The sequence below is a fragment of the Polyodon spathula genome, chromosome 26 (genome assembly GCF_017654505.1).
Source record: "Polyodon spathula isolate WHYD16114869_AA chromosome 26, ASM1765450v1, whole genome shotgun sequence".
In the NCBI taxonomy this organism is placed as follows: domain Eukaryota; kingdom Metazoa; phylum Chordata; class Actinopteri; order Acipenseriformes; family Polyodontidae; genus Polyodon; species Polyodon spathula.
Window position 1 is genome coordinate 7,342,823 of NC_054559.1, and position 24,303 is coordinate 7,367,125.

A 24,303-nucleotide genomic window follows, 5' to 3' on the forward strand; every position below is an offset into this window, starting at 1 on the left:
GACAAATATTTTAAAAAGTGTTTACGTCCAACCCTATCACTTCTATCAATTACAAAGAAACCCAGAAATGGCTGCCTGAGAGCCTCTGGCAAGGCACAGACTAATCTTTAAACTTAAGATATTATTTACATTTTTTGTAAACTAGCAAATAAGTGATACTGCTTTTTTAATACATGAAACTGGCATTTAAAGTTAAGTTACAAAAAAAAAAAAAAAAAAAAAGCGCACCACAGTCACTAAGGTATTAGCGGATTAGAAAAAATCGTGTTGTCTAATATATAACACTTCGTGCCCAAGCGTGTACTTGTTGGGATGTTTAAAAAACATGTGAAGTTTACTGTTTAGAAGCATTTCAAGACTAACTTTCCCAGGCAAAAAATTTAATTTTTTTTCTTTCAATTTTAGTGTTGCTAACCTTGTTTGCTGTTTACCATATTTACATATTGCTGTATTAAATGCATAGTACAAAAACTATTTAAATGCTACAAAAAAAATAATTTAAAAAAATGCACGATTTGAACAGAAGTGATATTAGTTCTTTTTTGGACATTTTTGGTAGAAAAACAGTAAACAATGCAGAGAAACCTGACAGGTTATACACAAGTCCTTTAAAAATCTGGGCAGCAGTAATAGATGGCAACGATTTCCTATCTGTGATGCAACAAACTAAAACACCTGTACATCAGGAGTTGGATTCAGCTTATAGAGAAAGAGTAGGGAAAAAAAACAGGCAAAAGCTATTTTTATATTTGAATAACTCACATGCATTGCTTATTATATTTGTACTTTTAGTATATTACTTAAATTTACAAGCAAATGTGTTCCAAACAGCACTGACAGGAACATTTCCTAAAAGTATGTTGTAAATTTGTTGAGGTGAGGTGGGGTCACACAGAACCTTTTGTGTATCTTGAAGAATTTAGTGAACCAGTCAAGCTACAAGGCTCAATCCGCCCCTGTTAATCACTAATTGATTGTTTGTGTCACTATTAAATAAAATCAAAATCCTACAAGTTATAGTCTACTTTTTTTTTGTGCATGTTTTGTGCAATGGAGAGATTTTTAAGAAGGACCATTTTTTTTTAGCATTTTGTCTCTTGGACAACATGTTTTTTTCACAAATTGCGCACACCTGTAATATGTATTTTTATTAGTTGTTAGCAGGGCATTAATTAAGTTCCCATTCAAACTGACAAAGTGTACATATCAGTTTCTATTACAGGAATGTGTTTATTGTTTATGGGCTACCCAAGTGCCTCTTGGGTAGACTGTCAAAGATGAAGAAATGTCTCTGTGCCACAAACAAACATTAGACTATTTTGTTGCGTTAGTGAGTGAGGCTGGCGTTTGAATTTAGGATCTTTGGGTATAACTGTCCAGGTATAACTTTAAAGTTAAATAGAACAGTAGTTCTCTTGCTATATTTACTGTATTTGCATGGCTTAAAAAAGCTGAAGTAAATATGCATCAATGTCAATTTACTGCATTGACGTGTATATAAATGTGAGTGTATATAAAATGATGTCTGTCAAAGTCAGTAGCAGTAAAGATGCTTTGTTTAAAACAGTTAGTGTAAAATATAATGTAATTTAAATATCATATCAATGCAATGCTACAAATGAACTTGAGACAGATAACTATAAATATTACTGGCATGTGCAGATTCACAAAATAATTCTATGATCTAAAATCTGACCTGTATTAAAATAAAATAAAACAAATAAAAAAATTGATAGCTACAAGTCAGTGCACACTATCTTACAAGAGAAAGTGATTAAGTAACTGGGAGTTGGGCTTATTCCAGTAAACATTGCTGTTGGCAGACTCAGATAAGTTTTGTGTTTTATCTATAGCATAGCATTGCGTTGCTGTTCTGTTACCATAGCATCACAGCAACAGGCTTCACAGGAGAATGGTTTTAGTCACTTTCTGTAGGGAAGTAATTTTCATTGTGTAGGCCTTCTAGGCAGGACCGGATTAACCCGTCACTGGGCCCAAGGCAAGCATACACTTGTGGGCCCCCTACCCCTGAACAAACAACCACACACACACATACACATATACATACAAACATACACACACACACACACACACACACACACACACACACACACACACACACACACACACCTCTATATACATTAGAGCCTTTATATCTAGCACTACACCCTTTTACAACAGGTATAATTCTCAGTTTGAAGTTATTATGAACAACTGAATGAATCTCACAGAAAATTAAACTGTAGGGGGGTGTGCTAAATACATTTCAGAATAAAACCGGAAAAAACCTGAAGCCTGCCTTAAATCGCCAACGACTTTTCCTGATTTACTGAATAAAAAGGCAACAGTTCAAACAAACAACAAACCATAGTTCAAAAAGGCAATATGAAGGGTGCTCAATTGTCCACGAAAATAAATAGTAAAAAACAAAAATGCCTGTGCATTGTTGTGTAGTCAAATACGTTACAGTTTACTGCACACAAAATCGTCAATGTTTCCTTGTTAACCGGATGGATTTTTGACTTGCTTCATTAAAGAAAATGCCCTTTTCTCAAGAGCAGAGAAATCACCAAAGTGTTAGCATACAAGTAAGTTTTTAAAAGTTACATATAGACCGCTGGAAGTGAACGCTTGAGGTTTCTGAACAGTATTTACATGTAATAGAATGAAACTGTGTTTAAAAAGAAAAGTTGTATAAGGTTACTTTAATCAAGGGTTTCGTGTGTTGAGCAAAGCAGGAGGCTGAACGTACTGTATATCTAGAAAATCAGTGGTGTTAAATGTGCTATTTTATTTTGCCACAGCATTAGTTTTGTCTTGTTTACAATATTTGTTGTAAGCTGCAGCAGAACTCAATGACAGTGCTTGATAACACAACAGGGCTCAGGCACAGAAATATTGTGCGTGCACATCAAGCGATCTTTTAAAAACTGCACAAGCATGGAATAATGTGGGGATACAGAATTATATTGGGTAATGTTACAGAACTATATGTAACACCTGTCAGAACAATTTGATTGCCTCGGTTCTAATGTCAGTTTTGGGACCCCCCTTGAGTTTGGGCCCTAGGCACATGCCTAGTTTGCCTATGCGTTAATCTGTTCCTGCTAGACTTAAAGAGCAGGGTTCAGTAAAATGTGCTGCTACACCTGATTAAATAACATATACCTGTCATTTTTTCTTTTCATTGTTAACATCCTGACAACTTTTTACATTTATAACTTTAAACTCTGTTTCAAAGCTCTTTTCAAAATGGCCGCTCTAGTGCACTGATGCTAGTGTAAGGGTTGTTGCCCACATTGTCAAGCAGATAACACAGCAATAATGATCCATGAAGTGGTATGGAACCCTGCTACTTACTCTTTAGGTGTCCTTGAGTTAGCTGGGTGTCATATTATTAAGACTTAGTTATCTTAATAGATTTAGACTGACTCTTGCCTTATGGTGACATCATCATGTGCAGTTAAGTGTCATATATTAAATCTGAGTATAAAAACTCCAATAGAAATTCAAGGCCATGGGGCTAAGATGTTTATAAGTGCATTTCTGTACACCAGCATGGTAAGTTGTAAGCCTGTTGAAACATATTAAGTCATTGTAGATAGACTTCTACAGATTTTAACTCTTAACTCTTTTTAAGAACAGTCCTACATACAAGCACTTAAGAGCATTAGAAATTCAAGAACAAGAAAAGGCCAATCGGCCCGTCTATGCTTGCTTGCTATGGTACCTGTGTGATTCTTTAGCACTCAGCAGAGAAAAAACAAACACCCATAACCAGGTTAGTAAGGAAAATGAAACCTCTAGGAATCCATGGCTAGATGGACCGTCCTTCCTGCAGGCGGCATTGAACACAGAGAGGGTTATATGGTATTGTTCATGACAACATCCTGTCTTTTCTTGAAGGATCCAAGAGTCTCTGCTTCAACAACTCTGGTCGACAGCCTGTTCCAGTGGTATACCACAATTTATGTATGGCTCACAAGTGTGTCCGTCTATTTGCTCAGTTATACTGTGATTGATTTACAAAATACTGTTAATATATTATTTTTATCAGATTTATTTTTTTCGTTTTTTAGTGCCTTTTTTTTTTAAATTTGGAATCGCCTTATTTTTCAGATTTTCTCCCCAATTTGAAATGCCCAATTATTTTTATTTCAACCTGGCCTCCGCCATGTCACCACCTCAGTGCTACAGTGTCAGAGGACCATGCAGCTCAGAGCAACTTTAGGCAAGCCCGCAGTTAAGGGCATTTTTTTTTAAACAGTTCTGATTTGCTCCTCGTGACAGCAGTATAAACTCACCTTTGATATCTAGGCCAGCCCTGTATTCAGCATTAAGGCCACAATCTGCAGTCCTTAATATATTAAGTGTCCAAGGAAGTGTACCGAATACATATTGTTATAACCTTGACTCTAACCCTAATCCTATTAGTATTATTATGTGTATTCATGTTTTCATAGGCATATGTAAAACCTGCATGATAAGTGGAAATACATGACCAGTAAGATTAGTTCATTAGCTATAACCACAGTTTTAAAAAAATATTGATATTGATGTTGTCTGATAACTGTTACATTGTACAGAATAGTAGATAATGCTGGCAGTAGAATCCCAGTGAATCCACTGCTCTTCTCTGCTCAACTTCATGAAGCTGCACTCTGGTCTGGTCATTCTGTTTGCACAATGAAAGTTGTCTGTTTGCTTTCCAATCAGCTCAGCTGTCCAGAGAAGAGGAGGGGGGGTGGGGGCTGTTTACTCACTCAGAAAGACCCACTCTTCTGGGTGAGAAGGGGGGGGGGGGTCTTTTGACAGAAGTTCTGTTTTCTGGATGATTGAGTGAATAAATAGAGGATACACCTCTATTTAGCAGCTGAATTCAGAGAACACATATTATTTGGTTCTAGTATTCTCAACACTTGCTGTACAAAGAAAGGCTCTGTCATTTCTTAAATTTAATTTAACTTTGCAAGAACATCTGTTGCAAGAATTTAATCCTGACTGTTTGTCATTGACTGAGGTATTGAGCTAATGTCTTGTGAATGATCGCTGAAGCTTTATGCATGAGCATTAGTAATGTATGGAGGTTATGGTCATCTCATTTTTCAGGGAACTGACACTTTGTGTAATGTTGTGTAATAGAGACTCTTTGGTATGGGTGTGATGTTATCTTAACTGTATGTTTTCTTCTTGTTATTTAGATTCACGTTGCAGCATTTTCTGTTTCAATCATCAAATCTCTTGGATGTTTTAAAGAATTAAAATCACCCTGTGGCCTAATAGAGCTTTCAGAATCACATCTAACCTCAGCTCGTACACCAGCCTGTAACCATACACCTGTAAAAATAAAGGAAATACATTTTAATGTATTGGCTGACTGCTCTTTTGAAATCTTACCTAAATCCTCAATATAACAGCATGTTTTCAGTGATATTAGTACAGTGTTGAGCTTTAAAATACAAGGTGGACTTAGTGATTTGAATAAGATTTTCTTGAGGAACAACTGTAGGCAAGAACATGTGTCTGCATTCAGCACAGTGAATCATCAATCTGACTCATTCATTTTATGCCGACCTGCCACTTAAATCCCTCACCCCATTTCTTTTGAAGCACTGCCTCTCAAATTGTATTCTGCCCACTGACATCACGCTAAAATTGAATGACTTTACACTACAAACTGTAGAGGTGGAAGGAGAGCATCGTAATTATCTCCAAATTAAAGTTATTTCCCTGTGTCAGGGTGCTTTGAGTATTGGTTCAGGGGCTGATCTTTGGTTCTAGTTGCCTGTCGTAGCTGCGTATTTTGTAAGTTGTATCAGCCAAATTGTCTTTTATAGAAGTGTACACCAGCCCCATTCACTCTAATGCAGTGTATTGCCAGCAAAACAAATATAAAGATAATCCACAGTGGCTGATCATTAGTGTGCATTATTAAGGTGCAGGGTAATGATAGCACTGGAGAGTTATGTGCAGTATCTTAATTATAACTGAACTTTCAATTGTACATATAAGCAAAACAGCATCATAGACTCCACAAGGTGTCTCGAGGGACCCGTTCAGTCAATAATATTTCACGATTAGTGAGGTAGAGAGAGGATTGTGAGCACCAATGCGTCATTCACGTTCAACCCAAACATGGTCAACTGGATTTAGATCAGATGATTGTGGTGACAGATGGTGGCAGATTGTGGTGGAAGATGCCTTGGGTCAGTTCCTCAAACCATTCGCACCCAATGCTGGTGCTGCAGAAGGGTATTATCATCTTGAAAGTAGCCTTCACTATCAGGGTACAGCATTGTTGGACTTGATCCACTGTGATGCTTAGGTTAACTATGTCAGCTTTCTAGTGCTGCAGGATCACTTGTCACATCACATGATGCCAAATTAAATCAGGTTGACAGGTCCTAGTAAATTAACTTGTTCTTTCATGGACATTTGTAATTGAGAAGTGGACGTGTAATTGAATGTACTACCCATGTTCTGAAGATCACAACACAGTGTTGCGTTTGACTAATTCTGTAAATGTTGTGCTGTAGCTGAAGTTATAGTGGACCGCAGCCACCAAATCCAACTGGAATTTCAGCAGTTTGAATTTGTTTGTAAATGCCAGAAATACCCTATTATATTTTGGAAAGAGGAGGGGGGTGAAACTTTTTGTTTTTGGCTTTGAGGCAGTAAACATTTTGGAAAGCACAAATTGAAGGCTTGGAGACAGCAGATTAAGATTCTGAGGCATACCAGGCTAATGGAAACTAGCTGCTCAATTTTTCTTTTCTTTCACATTATTTTTTATACAATATAAAAAAGACAAAGCAAGCAGCTCATTGGAATCTGTGCTTCCTTTGGATTCTGAATGAGCTTGTTTCAGAATTGGCGGGTCTGGGCTTTGAAATGGTTTGGCTTGAAAATGTCTCTGGTGTTTCAGAACTTTCCAAGCTTGGATTTCTGCCAGATTCCTAGCAAGAGAAACTGAGCTTGTATTAGATTTAATATGTATTACTTAAGGGGTTGGTAAATCTTGGCACTTAACATGCTGTCTTTTTATAATGCAAAACCTGGTTAAGAGAACCAAGCAGATTTCCCGTTAGTGATATGTGGACTGGCTACAATATTCCACACTGATATTTATGACTGAAAAGCAGCATTAATTTGCATAAAAAATTATTTTCTTTATAAAACTGTTTTAAATATAATTGTAATTTACTATTACTATTTTATGGCGTTTGCACTCATTATGAATGAATGTTGCTCCAATATTAAATTATTATAGTACTGTAGTTCTGTAAATTTGCCGTGCCTGACTTTGATCATGCGTTTGAGCTTTTAGTCACCTAAATGACTGAATTATAAAAAGAAAGCTCTGTGTACATGACTTCCTAGGCCATGTAACCTCAGTGTCTTTGGGTCAAAGAATGTCAGTCATTAGAGGAAGCTGATTGGTCCAGAAAAGAAGATGTCAAAGGGGGATCACTCTCCATGTGACAAAGGAAGTGCAAGACCTCCTGAGAGTAAGACATGAAAACAGTTTTCATTACCTCTAGTGTGGTACCAGATATAATTGTTTACATATTCTACCTGACTTGGCATCGCCCTAGTCAGGGGTCCCTAGGTCCCTTGATTACTCTGGAAGGCAGAACGAATGCTGTTGTTAACATAAGTACACTTTTTCCCTGATGGCTACTTTCAAGACAATATCATCCACAATACGATAATGTGAAGTGGATGGTTTGAGCAGCATCTTCATCACAGCCCTTAGATCTCGGTACAATTAAGCATGTTTGGGGTGAATGTGAACAGTGTTTTCTTCATCACAGTTATCTGTCTCCGTTGTGTAGCAGATTGTGTAAAATACTATTGACTGAATAGATTCCTGAATTGAGACCCTTTCCAGCATCTTGTGGAGTCTATTTCACTTTGTGTCAAGGCTGTGATCCTTACCCGATATTAGCTACAGATCCTAATAAAGTGCCCAGACTATATTTGGTTTACTGCCGTAATAGTTACTGTTATAGCTGCATATTTCCTCTCCTGCAGTTACATCACAATACAAAGTGGTGGTCATGCTGTTTTGGTCTTTGAAGACTACACTGACGTTAGTCCAGCTGTTCAACCTCCTGCTTCTCTGGCCTAACTGTGATGGATTGCGTCTCTAGCAGATACACTTTGAAATGTGTTCAGCACGCATACATTGATGTAAGAAGACTGGGTGTTTGCAGGGCATGGCTATTTAACGTTTGCTTCTCGCATACCAAAAAGCTTATCTCACAAATATGTGCAAAATAGGATTTTAATGTGCAGGGGAGACAGTTTGTAGGAAACTTTAGTAAATGTATTAATCTTACAGTAGTATAGTACCAGATATTTTAAAATGTCTTTCTTTCAAAACTACAAATTTGAGATCTTTATAATAGGGGTTTTAGTCCCCGTTTATTTTCCTAAAATGGTTTAAGCATTCATTTATGGATGGTAAAGATAGATTAGACATATTGTACTGTATATGAAATAAAAAGACCTACACTGTATACTTACTACTATGGAATAGAATTTTTCAAATACAGCACTACAAATCATGACGTGTCCTGGTAACTATTAAATTCCTGTGCTGAAGGTCTGAATAAAGCTAATCCACTGGACAATAAGTGGCTCACTTGGTAAAGGCACGACTGCGTGGTGTGCAGAGTGTCATAGTCAGGCGACTGCAGGTTCCTGGCTGTGCCAAGTTGTTGACTAATTACAGTATTCTACCTTACAATAATAGTTTGTTATTGAATGCAACCTGTATTCAGGGTCTTTTTGGGCCATGGAATTAGGTGTGCGACATATTTTGAAGTAAATTCGGTATTTGTCAGTGTGTGTGTGTGTGTGTGTGTGTGTGTGTGTGTGTGTGTGTGTGTTTTTGTGGCTTTATGCATGTATGCTTTGAGCTGTCCTCTGGCTTGGTCTAGATCCAGCTACTGTGAGAGCTTTCCTTCCAGCACAAATAATCCCTCCGTCTGCCTGCTCGGGACTGATTGGGAACAAGACGCCGCTTTCAATTGTGGGCTTCAAGAAATGGAGGGTATCATTACTGTTTGCTGTACTGGTGCCACGGACTGCTTGTAAACAACATACCAAATTATTCAACTGTCTGTCTGTCTGTCTGTCTGTCTGTGTGAACGAGAGAGTATTAATGTTTTAGGGCTGTAGTTCTCAAACTGAGGTTGGAAAGGTTGCCCAGTGGGTCTCTGAGAAATTTTAGAAACAACTTTTGTGTATATGTATTTAAAGTACAGGAAAATGTTATGGTGAGGCCTGGTGATACCTAAGATGCTACTTTCACTTGAGTGCATTTTTGTTGTTTGTGATTTGTCTTTTCAAGAAACAAAAACATTTTAGGGAATGTCACAGTTATGATTATGTATTAATCAGTTAACTTTTGTTATTGAATTTATTTAGTTTATTTTTGTATTTTTCATTGTATGAATCCTATCGTTCTATGTTGCTATGTAGATCTTGCATGCTGAGTTTTAAAATGGCACATAGCAAATATGTATCTTCATTTTAAAAACGAATGTTCTCAGTTTACAGGCCTTTTCTGTTGCATGTACTAGGTCATTTCATATCAGCAGTGTCTTTGGGGTCAATACATTATTCACAATAATAAAATAATCATCATAATCACAATCATAATTAAAACAGTATGGGAAACAATATCTTTGAAATCTATTGTAACAGTTACACACATTATTTTAATTGCAGATTAAGTACTTGGCATAAAAAAGACCTCTTAAAGAAAGTAGCTTTAGGTGGATTATTACATTTTTTTCTGTCTGGAAATGTAATAGGAGCTAAGGAACAAGATATTTGGCACTGGGCCATTTCAAAGGAGCTGAACTACATGATCACATGCTCATCTCTCCTGTATTTAAGGCTCAGGGCAGTTAGTTTAAAATATAGGCCCTATACTTTTAAAGGGGAACAGTAGTGTGTTTTCTACTGGTTATAGGTATGTGTGATTGTGATATCAAGAGTCACCAAGGTTTCCTATTGAGAAATGTATTTATCTAAAATGCTACTTGAGAACTCATCATATTTTCACGGGTCTAGAGGGCAGCAGTGTATTCATTCATACATTCACACTGTGTGCAATATCTTAACTACTACATACTGTTTAGTAATACAGGTACATCTATACAAAGTGATTAAGTAAAGTTTGCTTGTATTGAAGTAAGAGCCAGAGCAGTTAAACAACCATGTCACGCATATGTATGTTACAGGACATCCGAGTTTAATGACAATTAACTTGTTTTGTCAACATGGAAATATACTAGGGAATGCACTTATTGTGTGCATAGACCTGATCAGCCTCTGGATGGGCTGCTGTGGGATGCTCTGCCACTCTTCCTGTGCAGCTGCAGCCAGCTGGCGAAGGATGGCTGGTCGCGGTTATCTTTACATGATTACGTAGATGGATCAGTCAGATGTGAGGGTCCTGGGCCGGTGTCCCTCACATGGCCGGTTTCCTGGTTTCTCTAGACTAGTCTGCTGATTGTTTAAGCAGAACATCTCATTCTCCGGGGGACTTCACTCACAGATAAGGCCGCCTTCAATCATGCCAATAGCAACCAGGCGATCTTCATTACTCAAGCGGGGCATGGTCGTATCTTTCGCTGTTCTTGTGTTAATTAAAATCATGTCTTTTCAAATGCCTATTTATACTGGCACAATAAAAGCAGATCAAACTTGCAAGAAAAACACAAGCCAACTTAAAAGAAACAATTGGGCCAACCTTGGCCCTCATCGGCTTTACAGTTGTGCCTATTTACTTTGTGCTGGGCAAGGTTGCCCCAATGGTTTCTTGAAACTTGGCTTGTGTTTTTCATATCCCCACTTTAAATGGCTGGGCACTTTTGATAACTTGGCGCTTTTTCACATTTCCAATGTGATTTTGTTTCAGATTACTTTCACAGAAGATACCAAAGCAGATTTTTAAAATAAATCTTGTTTTATAAATAAAATAAATAAGTCCCTCTTGAGATTTCTGAATAGGATCCCCTGTGCTGTCGGTTCAGCTTCAGAAGGAAAACAAACGGTTTCACTTGTGTTTTAGGGTATGTTTTGAAATTTCATGCTGACATTCATCAGTTTAAACTCCAGTGGGACGTTTCGAATTGCAGCTCTCAACGAAGCTTGTGCAATAGATCGGCCTCAGGGCTTCTGCTGTTGTTGTGACAGACAGCTCAGCAGTTTACAGATGAATCTTTGGAAACTGCAGAAGAAACTAGAATACGGAAGCAGGGCTTCTGGATACTATAAAGACTTGAACGTCCAATGCTGGGAATTGTACCAGATAAATAGGGCTCTCCTGACTTCTTATTATTCCTCATGTTAAAGGAAGAATAAATAGGATGTACAGAATTCAATATTCCTCTCACCCACGTATTATTCATGGTATTTGGTTTCCAATTATTGTTTTATTTCTGTTTTTTGTTACATCAAAAAAAATAACAAACATCAATCTAGTTAGCAGCAGCAATTAACTCAGCTAGCCCATCACAACACAATTGACAGCAGAGAAGCATGCACATATGTAGAAGATGAGACTCATAATGAAATTAGTTTTAATTTCTCAGCTTTAGTTTCATATTGATGACGGAACTACCAAGAAGCATGTTTTAATGGTCTTTACTGTATTGATCTATATGCTATAACCATAATACTAATAAATATGATATTTACTGAAATTATTCTGTGTACTTTAAGGGACCCGTAAATATACCTGGCAGAGACACGTAAAAACAAGCATCACCATCATAAAATAAAGATACAGCTGTAAAATTGAAGGGGGGTGCTTATAGTGATATTTTGAAGGCAGTTTCATGAGGAAAGTCATTATTGCTAATACTGACACCCACCTAAACAAGATCACACCGTATACATTTCAATGCGTACATTTAAATTAGTACAAGTAAATTGCAATTACCAAGGAAAGTGACAGTATCTGCTTTGCTGGTCCACAGAAAAAGGAGACAAAAGGCCTATTGTACTGTTTAGACTGGAGAGGAGAGCATAGTTATTGCTGAGAGCTCAGTAATCCGAGTCACGTTGAGAGCAGGTGTATGTGTGGAGCTGAGGAGCGGGAGGGGAGATTGTGGGCCTTTCCTTCTGCTAATCATGTCGCCATAGCAACTGACTTTCTAAAAAAGAAAAAGATTGATACAGGCACACAAAAAAGTAATTATTTTGGCTATAAATCTTTCTCATGTTGAACATTGCAGTCAAACAGTTTGTCATTCAATTCTAATATATAATAACAATTATGTCAGGAACATACAACCCTCGCCACAGCTCAAAATTTAAAATTAGAGCCATCGTTATGATGAAAAAGTCTCCAGATAAATCCAAAAATATAATTGTGACATAGAGACGGATGGACTGGTAATCAGACATATCCATATATCCCCAGAACTTTATATTCTCAATAACTTATGTGAAAACATGTTAATACCAAATGTCATAACAGTTGGGTAAGTGGTTTCCCAGATATATGCAAAAATGTATGACGTGTGACATACATACGTACATGCATACTTCTAACCGCCTCCACTATATCCCCTTCACAGGGTTGTTTATCCCATGCGGGGCGTAATTATAATAGTGTTTTGTTTTTTGTATGAACATTATATCTAAGTAGTATGTGCAATGTCAGATTTTAAATTGTTAAATTAAGTAAATAAGAACAATATTTGAATACTAGACCCCTAATTATCACCATTAACATGACCAAACCAATGTGCTCAAATATTAATTTCCATAGCTAAGCCAGTCAGGTACGAAATGGTTTTTAAAATGCAGGTTTCTGAGCAGCGATCGCTGGAGTATTTAATCTGCAGTTAGGTCACTGGTTTCTTTCCCACGCATCAGTATCTGAATTTGTGAAGCATTTAGCAACAGGCTTACATCACATCATACCCTGCCATCAGCCTGTATGTCATCCCTAACAGCTGGCTGTTGTGTGAGGATGTAGGGAGAGATTGACCAGGGAGAGGGGGTCAGTAACCAGATAGCCTGGCTGGCTGTGGGCCAGTATTATAATCCTGGGATGTGCGATTTACCCTCGTTACTTCATACAGCCTGTTCTCAAAGACACTCAAATACTATGGGAACTTATTGCTGAAAAAAAATCAAAATATACTTACAGATTGTAAGTAAATGCTAATAGCCTGTACAGCACGCTTAACAGGACCACGCAGTCTGGCTAAAACAGCAGCTGTGTTGACATGTATGTAAAAGGGCCAGTATAACTATTATAAACTTGCCCAATTTCAACATAACAAGCCCAAATGGCATACCAAATTTAATTTAGAAATAAAACCATGTTTTCATGTTACCATTTAATAAAATGTATATTTTGTATTAATTAGCTTATATATAAAATCTATGGTTTCTTTCTTTCTTTCATATCACTTTGATTATTATCACACTCTGGTTAATATCAGTCACGTGTATTTGTTGATTAATATTACTATGGGATATAAAAGCATAATGTTAAGTGTTAACCGCTGTACAGTATTGAAATTGTATGAATATAAAGTAGTGAAATATAACATACAACACAGCGCTGGTTACATGGGAGCAGCTGCAACGCTATGAGGCTGACAATGGCAATATTTGTTCCAAATTCATTGTGTTGCTATTGCTGGTAGTGGTGTGGTTTGCATTCAAATCAGATTGATTTCAATTAGGGCTGGGAATTTGATCTCTCCAACTCGAGTTGATGCTGGAAGTTGCCTAATGAGCTTCCAATGTGAAGGACCTCTCTGTTCAAAGACGAATGCTAAACCATTCAACTAAAGAATAATCTCTGTAGCTGAGAGGTAAATACTGGTCTTATGCTGATGTCACTATTATTAACTCATCAGCCGATGTTTGTAGATCCATTAAAATAGGACATTATTACATTGTTTTGTTTGTTAAAACCACTCAACAGTTTTGCTTGGATTGAAGGGCAGGCTGTGGTGTTCAGGTCAGGATTGAGGCGATCTCTTTCTCTCTCTCTCTCTCTCTCTCTCTCTCTCTCTCTCTCTCTCTCTCTCTCTCTCTCTCTCTCTCTCTCGTGCGCGCGCGTGCTCCCTCTCTGCCTGCTCCATTGTCCTTCATATTTTATGAGCACTACATTCAAAGTACTGGCAAACAAAAAACAAAAAAAAGTTTTAGCGGAAAAGACCTGGAAAAATAAGGGCCAAAACTGGCAACGACCCCCGGCGACTCTAATCAGATTTAACACTTTACAACAGAACCTTTGCCAGGGTTAATCCCTCATCGATTAACACTTCCATCTGAGACTCATTTGACACTTTTTCAGATGATTCATATAGGAAAATATGCCATTTGTTATTCAAATCAAGCAGAGATCTGGAGTCAGTTAAATGGCATTAATAGGACATTGAAGAAAATTGCAGGGGGTGGCAGATAAAACGAGGGGGGGGGGGTATTTGAAAATAAAGGCTAAATAAAAACACAGAGTGCAAAGTTTATGTTTGAAATTAGGAGAAAAGCCTGATCAAGGTGCTGGAAGGAATCCAAGGAGCATTGTTTTGCTCTATTAATGAGGTGTTGGGAAAAGTTGTCTGTTTCTGGTTCAACTCTTAACCCATTAACAGATATTGTAAGCAGTCAGTGATATGATCCAGTGATAACGCAGCAGTGTTCCTTTCAATTGTTAGTGATTGTGAAAGGTGAGGAGCCCAGGCAGTGGCTGAAGTGAAAGGTTCTCTTGCTTTCCTTTCTCATTCTGGGTTTGCATAGCACTGGGCATGCAGATACACTGGAGGCTGCTTGTATGTACTGTAGGGCACAGTTTACATGTTTACATGGCAGGGCTGATGATTTATTTATTTATTTATTTTTGTAGTACCGTAGTTGTAGCTCTACATTACCTTCAAACTTTAAATTTAAGGATGTTGGAAATGGTGGTTTGCGAATAGTTACATACCAAACTAAATTTCTCAATCTTAAAAGAATACATAAATAAAGCAAATGCAATATGTGAACTACAAGACATTAACGATGGAGTACGCCAGAGAAAAATACCCCTCACTCATCCCGTCATTCTTTTGTTTTTACTTTTCTTTCTTTGATTTCCTCTTTCTGTGTTAACACACAGTTGTTAGTTAGGACTACTTTAATTTCAATTGTTAAAGTTCCTGATTGCACCACTAAATAAACCTGGTTTCAACTGGTCTTAGCACAGTGCTCAGTTGTCTATTTGGGACTCCACTGCACTGAATCGCTTTGGCGAATATGTTAATGATGGGGCAGGCGCTCTATAATGGGGCAAGACATGTCTTCAGAATACCATTTTAGTGCAGTATTTTTTTTTTACGTCATTTATGCACCACAAAGTCGGGGGCAAGTGCCTTTCGCGCTTGCTCTCGCATTTGCGCTGTGATCAGAATACAGCCCTAAGAGTTTTAGTTTAGAGACAGTAAGAGTTTAAGATGTTTGTTTTAAAAAGGTTTTCAAAACATACTTTTCATGTCTTTTCTTTGAGAAACTGTATACAATAGGTAGTAAATGAAAAAAATATTGAAATCAGTGATTTTTTATTTTTAAATCAGTGCTTTAAATCAACTAGATTTAAATGAGCCAACCCTGCTACACGTTGAATCGTTGTGAGCTCTTTTGGACGGCTCTTATTTTGATTGCCCTTTTTTCAGAACCTGTATTTAGGTCGGGCCATTGTTTGCTGTGATCACAACTAGGGTCATGGCGGTCACGGAACGTGTGAATTTTGACATTTGTTTCCACTCAGCTTGAAAATAGGAAAGGATCAGTTCATGTCTTTTGAATTGGATTCAGTGCAAAGTTAAAGCGATTTGCAAACGTTAATTAAAGGAGAATGCTTACACAGAACTATAAAAAAGTGGCAAAATTAAGTTCCCAAATAATTTCATAAAAGCAGAGGGACAAATTTTAATGAGAAACAAACTTCAAATTAACCAAAGCCTTTTGTGCAGAAAATAAACCTCTGCATATACTTGATAATGCAAAGCCTAAAGGAGGATGGTTTAAAGTTCTGGAGAAGCATGAACCCCGATTTGCAGCTCTTGTAGTTGTTCCCCTGAGGTGCTTAACCTGTCAACAGTGCAAATGTAGAACCATCCTTCTAATCTTTTAATCTTGTGATACCAAAAGCACAGCTGTGTTTAAATGGAAATTCACGAAAAGGATATTGTAAAATTTGCAATTTACAACTAGAACATTTATTTAAAAAAAAAACTACATTTCAGTGTTCGGATTATGTTTTTTTTTTTTTGCTTCAGACAAAAAACATACATGTTAAAATTAAATGGTATGCATATTCCTGTTAAATTTTATGAAAATATATATATATATATATATATATTATATATCATATATATATATTATATAGATATATATATATATATATTCTGATCTTCGACACACACTTAAAAGAAAACCCATTAAATACATGTCAAATACATGAAATATATGTTTACTTTCCACAAATACTAAAATATGACAGTATATTACATGAATAAATATATTTCATTTCAAATCTTTGTAGCCGTGACCATTCTGTGAAATTTTCTATTTTTAGCCGTGACTGTGCTGTGATTTTTACATATTTTTACCATGACAAAGTCACAGCCCTAATCACAACCTTGCCATGGAATAGACTCCACAAGGTGCTGGAAGGTGTCTCAAGGAATGCTAATCCAGGCACTTGTTGGTAAACACAGAGGGTACTCCTCTGCAGCCATCCTCATTACATGAATGAGGATGGCAGAATAACTTGCAGGAGTCCCCTAAGTAAATTGTAAATTAAGTGAAATATCCTCAGAACTCATGCTGTATTCTGTTTACATAACAACTACAATGTATGCAAAGAAAGTATGATATCTGTAATTAACGACTCCTCACACGAAGTATTTACCAAGTCCAACAATTTGTAGCTTAGCTAACAGGTCAATAAATAGTTAGTTTGCAGATGAACCCAACGTACAGCATTTCAGCTCTCTCCCATGTCAAATGATATTGATACGAAGTGCATGTTGTGTGGAGCTCTTTGCTATCCTCTCCCCACCATCACTGCCCTTGGCCAAACACAGCTCTCCATGCATACTAAAAGATTATTTGGCTGTGTTTGGTAAACGGTCCGCATGAGTCATGCACCCCACTTTCTGTTTTCTTTCTTACTGATATGGAAACCAATCCATCTGTCTAATTGGCTGTGAACAACACGATACAGTGTGTCAGTCTGTTCCCAGCTCTGTGATGTGGTGGAGAAGTGAGTCCAATTATGTATCATCACAAGGCTTATCTTTGAGGGTTCATGGGAGAAAGGATATGAGGCCCTTTTGTTAAGCATGTCTGTTACACTGTAGACTTTTGCACACAAAGCCCCAGAAGTGTAGAGTGCACATCAAAGGTTATGCTGAGGTTATACAAGTGGTGAGACCTGTAGAATACTGTACTGTGTTCAGTTCATTATAAAAAGTTACTGTGGCCCTGGAGAAAGTCCAATGAAGAACAACTAGATTAATCCCAGGGCTTAAAGACTGAAGGAACGTAATCTATTTAGCTGGGAACAAAGAAGAATTAGAATGCATTGAAGTTTATAAAATTGTAAAAGGAGTTGACAAAGTTGACCCCAACCAATACTTTAAGCGCAGCACAGAAACCAGGACCAGAGGACATTAGAAATGAATTAGATAGACTTTGGGCAAATGCAGGGGATGCTTCTTTCCACAGAACATAGTGAGGATATACAGTGGCTTGCGAAAGTATTGACCCTCCTTGGCATTTTTCCTATTTTTTTGCCTTACAACCTGGAATTAAAATTGATTTTTTTTGGGGGTTTGTATCATTTGATTTACACAACATGCCTACCACTGTGAAGATGCAAAATATTTTTTATTGTAAAACAAACAAGAAATAAGACAAAAAACAGAAAACTTGAGCGTGCATAAGTATTCACCCCGCCAAAGTCAATACTTTGTAGAGCCACCTTTTTCAGCAATTACAGCTGCAAGTCTCTTGGGGTATGTATCTATAAGCTTGGCACATCTAGCCACTGGGATTTTTGCCCATTCTTCAAGGCAAAACTGCTCCAGCTCCTTCAAGTTGGATGGGTTCCGCTGGTGTACAGCAATCTTTAAGTCATACCACAGATTCTCAATTGGATTGAGGCCTGGGCTTTGACTAGGCCATTCCAAGACATTTAAATGTTTCCCCTTAAACCACTCAAGTGTTGCTTTAGCAGTATTCTTAGGGTCATTGTCCTGCTGGAAGGTGACCCTCCGTCCCAGTCTCAAATCTCTGGAAGACTGAAACAGGTTTCCCTCAAGAATTTCCCTGTATTTAGTGCCATCCATCATTCCTTCAGTTCTGACCAATTTCCCAGTTCCTGCCGATGAAAAATATCCCCACAGCATGATGCTGCCACCACCATGCTTCACTGTGGGGATGATGTTCTCGGGGTGATGAGAGGTGTTGGGTTTGTGGCAGACAAAGCATTTTCCTTGATGGCCAAAAAGCTCAATTTCAGTCTCATCTGACCAGAGTACCTTCTTCCATATGTTTGGGGAGTCTCCCACATGCCTTTTGGTGAACACCAAATGTGTTTGCTTATTATTTTCTTTAAGCAATGGCTTTTTTCTGGCCACTCTTCCATAAAGCCCAGCTCTGTGGAGTGTACGGCTTAAAGTGGCCCTATGGACAGGTACTCCAATCTCCGCTGTGGAGCTTTGCAGCTCCTTCAGGGTTATCTTTCGTATCTTTGTTGCCTCTCTGATTAATGCCCTCCTTGCCTGGTCCGTGAGTTTTTGTGGGCGGCCCTCTCTTGCCAGGTTTGTTGTGGTGCCATATTCTTTCCATTTTTTAATAATGGCTTTAATGGTGCTCCGTGGGATGTTCAAAGTTTTGGATATTTATTTATAACCCAACCCTGATCTGTACTTCTCCACAACTTTTTCCCTGACCTGTTTGGAGAGCTCTTTGGTCTTCATGGTGCCGCTTGCTAGGTGGTGCCCCTTGCTTAGTGGTGTTGCAGACTCTGGGGCCTTTCAGAACAGGTGTATATATACTGAGATCATGTGACACTTAGATTGCACTCAGGTGGACTTTATTTAACTAATTATGTGACTTCTGAAGGTAATTGGTTGCACCAGATCTTATTTAGAGGCATAATAGCAAAAGGGGTGAATACATATGCACGCACCACTTTTCCGTTATTTATTTTTTAGAATTTTTTTAAACAAGTTATTTTTTTCATTTCACTTCACCAATTTGGATTATTTTGTGTATGTCCATTACATGAAATCCAAATAAAAATCCATTTTAATTCCAGGTTGTAAGGCAACAATGCCAAGGGGGGTCAATACTTTCGCAAGCCACTGTATAATGGGTTAACTGTGATGCTGAATCACTGGGAGCATTGATGGACTGAATGACCTCTTATTCGTAATGTTTTTAAAATGTTCTTTATGTAGAAAACTGCATGTTATGAAACTTGCTTAGGACCTTCTTCAGCTTTTTAGAGGGTTGCACAATTTCAGTTCTCGAGGTCTGGAATCTTCTTTATTTGTTTATTGAAAAAATGTAAAATATGCCTCTCATTTGGAGTGATGTTTTTCTTTTTCTTTATTTCATTCAGTATTTTTACTGATTTAGAGAAACTGGATTCTTAAATCAATGAAGTCAATACTTCTATTAACGCGTTTCTCAGTGTGATTGAACTACATGAATGGAAGGTATCAATTGAGCTCTTAAAGGCGAATATAATAGTCAGAAAATCAGAAGCTCTAATTATAGATTTGAAACATATTAGGATTATACAATAGACAACACTTTTCAAACAACATCATTGAAAGTTATTTTTATAAAAATTAAATAACATTAAAAAAATAAATAAATAACAGGGGAAATCTAAAGTAAATATGACGTTGAGTAAAATTATAACATTTGAAATGGAGAGGAGAAGGACAGGAGTCTAAATTGCCATTAAGCAGCGAAATACTATATTTATAATTGAGAACTTTTGATGGAATGAATATATAGAAAGGTATCACACATTTAACCAAATTTGAACACACAAGTGACATTCATTCCCTGCCACGGGTCTAAATTAAAAAATTAGATGTGTCAGTAACATAGTAAAGCAGATGAGCATGACCTATGGCCACCGTGTACACATGTACAGTACACATGTAAATTTGCCTTCATAAACCCCCAGATTCTGATACACCCAGTAGCTGTGAAAGTGTGAATAGAAAAGTGTGTAAATAAAAATATATATTTTTCTAAAATAACATATTATGACGTCGCTTGTAAAATGAAAGCAGGCGCCACACAGGCAGTAGCTTGGTGCTCGATTTCAGCATTTATTAGCACAGAAAAAATAAACAATTATGGACCACACCAAAGCAAAACAAAATGTCTCTCTGTTAAGTTCCAGTCTACCTCTCGCTCTCACTGAGACAGCCTCTCTGTTACTCGCTCGCTCTCCCACTGCACTTATGCTTATGCTATTGATCTCTTCACATTTATTGCATTGATAAAAGCGGAATAAAGAACGAGAAAACAAGGGTGCAACATTTTAATAACTGACTAGTCTATTAATGTCAATGCAATTACGAGTAGTAACTGTAATATTTGTACAGCGTATATATTTTTTTATAACGTTATTAAATATTTATTTCATAAAATATTGCACCCTTGTCCGTTTTCTGAACGGAGCAGAGCCCATAAATTAAACAAAAAGTTTAGCCAAGACCCCACCCACCCTATTTATAAACTGCAGGTCTATCTAAATGTATTATTTATTTATTTTGATCATGATTAGTCCCACGACTTTCAATTTAAGGAGAGCTGGGCTGGACCATAGAATCGCTGAGCTACGATAGGTCTGAAACAACACAAACTATGTGAAAGGGGATTGGTCAGATTTCACAGGGGGTTGGTCAAATTAAACATGATCCCTGCCTGGGTAGTTGATCAGTCAGTCATCCTGGAGGCGGGCCCACTGAGTCTGCCACTTATCGCGGAGCTTTTACAATCGTCAGGAAGTCAGAAAAAGTATTTTACAGTCAGGTATTATAATAACTGATTTAGGGGAATTTTAATTCCATCAAAGTGTCTGTTAGTTTGTGCAGGGAAGGGGTTCCTGTTGGCCACAACCATTGCAACTGCCTGCAACCCCTTGTAAATAAATAAAACCTGGACGCTTGAGGGGCATTTCAACTACTATCCCTCTGTGTCTCTTTTTTCTCTGCGGATACCCACACAGTAACAGAACACCCCTGTTACAATGGCATAAAGACAGACAGCCTCCTGCACTCCTAAATAATGATACATTGTGCTCAGGGCTGCAGAATGTTCGCACCCACACGCACGATGTGCGCCGAAGGATTTGGTCGAGAGTCAAAGATTATTTTAACTTTTTGCTTTACAAACTACTGCATTAAGAAATATTTACTGTTATCGAGATGGAGGACATTTTGATATTACTAAGTACATTAAACCAGTATTTATGGGTAGCCAATGTATATATTTCACTGAAGAAATTAGAGGTGGTAATGATTCAAAACGGGCCTTTGTTACTTCAGAACCAATTTAGGAATTCTCAGTTGAATTGTTACATCATTAAAACTGAACTTTCTGAGTTCACTGTGTCTGGTTTTCAAAATTGCTACACTTCTACCCTACCAGATTTGTTTCAGAAGCTAATTTGTTGTATTCCGCATTGACTATGGTGGATATCTGTCATTATCAAAGACTGTATGGAGAATGCGTTTCTCTGCTTTCTAACAGTAAATGTATATGGCACCAAGTCCAGCAGAGCTGAGATAAAGACTTTCTTTTTCTCTGGAACAAACCATTCTCATTCAAAACACTCAATCAGGATTCTAAGGTTATAGTTTTAACTTTTAAACTTTATGCTCAAAAGAAGACATCCCAAAAGGGAATTTGAAAACATAAACATTGGCGGAGAACATATTTAAACAGGTTGGAAACTATGCCGATTTTCAGCAGATATTAAAGTATATATTTTACTTTAAAATAAATAGTCATCTTCATAGACCTGTTGCGTCCCTTCTACAGAGCTGTCCTGGCTGCCAATCGTGGCCGTACACACCATTGACAGGGTTGTGACACACATTGCCCTCAACCAGTATATCATGCCATATTATTTTAATTTTTTTTCATATTATTCCTTCCATCCCCCCCAGATCACATTTAACCGTGTGTCTCTTCTCTCCCACACAGATCGGAGACGGGCATCTCCAAGTTTACCCAGCGCCTGTCTCTGAAAGACAAACACGGCAAAATAGCAAAGGCAGGAGGAGAGCGAACTTTGGAAGAGAGACCAGCCTTCAGGAAGAGATCCCAGAGTGTCGATTGGTAAGAAACCCTCCTACCATCACAGGACTAAAACTATTGAGCCTAACTACTAGGACGCACTGCTTGCCTCCCTCCCTCCCAGTCTCTCAGCTTTAACCACTAGGCCGCACTGCTTGCCTCCCTCCTTCCCAGTCTCTCAGCTTTACCCACTGGGCCACACTGCTTGCCTCCCTCCCAGTCTCTCAGCTTTAACCATTAGGCCACACTGCTTGCCTCCCTCCTTCCCAGTCTCTCAGCTTTAACCAACTAAACGAGGAGTCTTTACAGAAATGTGGCAATGAATGATGTAAGCAGAAAAAACAATTGAAAATCAAGTAGAGCACACATAATAAGGTATTAATGAGGCATGGAATTAAATATTAGGATCATGTAGATGATGTGAAGTATCCCTTTAAGATGGATAATTTTGTTTACCGAGTTAAATGCAACTGTTTCCAATAATGCGAAAACTGTAAAATTGAACTCAAGCCATGTGAAGCAGCTTTTAGAGAGACACAAGCCCATTGCTCTTTTACATAAACACCCAATGTAATGTGTGCTGCAATTAACTGTAGACTAATGATAAAACAAAACAACAACAAAAAGCCCTCCTTGTCATTAATTTGCATTGATAAATGTAAGATGAGTTTGGGGGCATGCTTATTCTGCTTCAGTCGCATTAATGAAAACAGTGATTCGCTCGGATAGCCTTTTGACGTCTGTTGAAGCTACAACAGATGGCTGCCATGTCTGATAATCAATAATCACATCAGATCAATACTGCTTCATCTTTGTTTATTACATGGATTAGTATTTTCCAGAAAAGTCCCACCTCCCCCACCCCCCCAGTAAAAGTTCATTGAATTGGGCTTAAATTAATAATAAAGCCTAGAAAACAATAGGGTTTGTGTTGCTGTGGTAACAAATGGTAAAAAAATAAAGCATTGAGGTTTTTTTTACACCTTTTAAGTCGGTCTAATTATCACTTTTTCTGTGAAGTGTTTCTATTCCGCCTGCCCTGACTAATTCTTGAATTTAAAGTGCAGGGTTGCTGTGGGATGTTCTGGCTTTAGTGATTCAATACCATGTTACGTTATCATGCAAGCTGGGCTTCATATACAGTTTATCAGACGGAGTAAATGTCATTTTACCACTCCAGTCATCATTTCGCCCACCTTTCAGATTACTGTACTGAATCATAATTAGGGGCTTTCTGCTTTAATTTTTTGTTCTGATTTTTTTTTTTTTTTTTTTTTTCCCCGGAAGTTCTCATGTGCTTATTTGAGGAATCTGGAATTATGTAGTCTAGACTAGAGTAGAATTAGGGAGGACTTGATTGCACCTTACGAGGTGTTAACAATGTTAACCCTAGTGGATACTTTAAGCACAACACAGAAAACAGGACCAGAAAACACAAGTTGAAAAAGGACAGACAGTAGGAGACACAAAGATTGGTGATTGTATGGAATGTGTTACCAAGACATGATGCTGAATCACTGGGATCTTGTCAGGATGTGAGTGGTGTAGGAGGGAATCAGTATCCACAATGAAGGTGTGTTTACAAATTGTCCTGGTTTTATTTCAAATAAATGCAATGGTAGAGGATTTAAATAGAGGATTTTAATAAAACAATAAATAATTACTACCGTTGGCCCCCCCTTTAATCTGGCCCTGGTTTTATGCATTTAAAAAATATGAATTACGTATGATATTTAAATGTAATGCACAAAGAATACAAAAATCAATTTTGCTGCACGGCTTGAGTTTGGATATTATCAAGCTTCTTGTACTTTGTTGGTTCCAGGCATCTCAGTGGTCAGTTGTGAATATACTGCAAGCGGTAACTAGAGAATGGATCCTAGAAATGCAGAGACAGCTAATTGTAGTCTGCTTGGGAATTGCCAGAAACACCTGAAC

General features: G+C 37.7%; 1 protein-coding gene across 2 annotated transcripts in view; it reads left to right on the forward strand.

Moving 5' to 3' along the window:
- LOC121300999 (ankyrin repeat and fibronectin type-III domain-containing protein 1-like) overlaps positions 1-24,303 on the forward strand; it is a 271,767-nt gene that overhangs the window by 186,157 nt on the left and 61,307 nt on the right. For both annotated transcript variants that reach the window (XM_041230055.1, XM_041230056.1), the window contains one exon: positions 22,273-22,407. In XM_041230055.1, the coding sequence (XP_041085989.1) occupies positions 22,273-22,407 (135 nt within the window). The remainder of the gene's footprint in view (positions 1-22,272; positions 22,408-24,303) is intronic.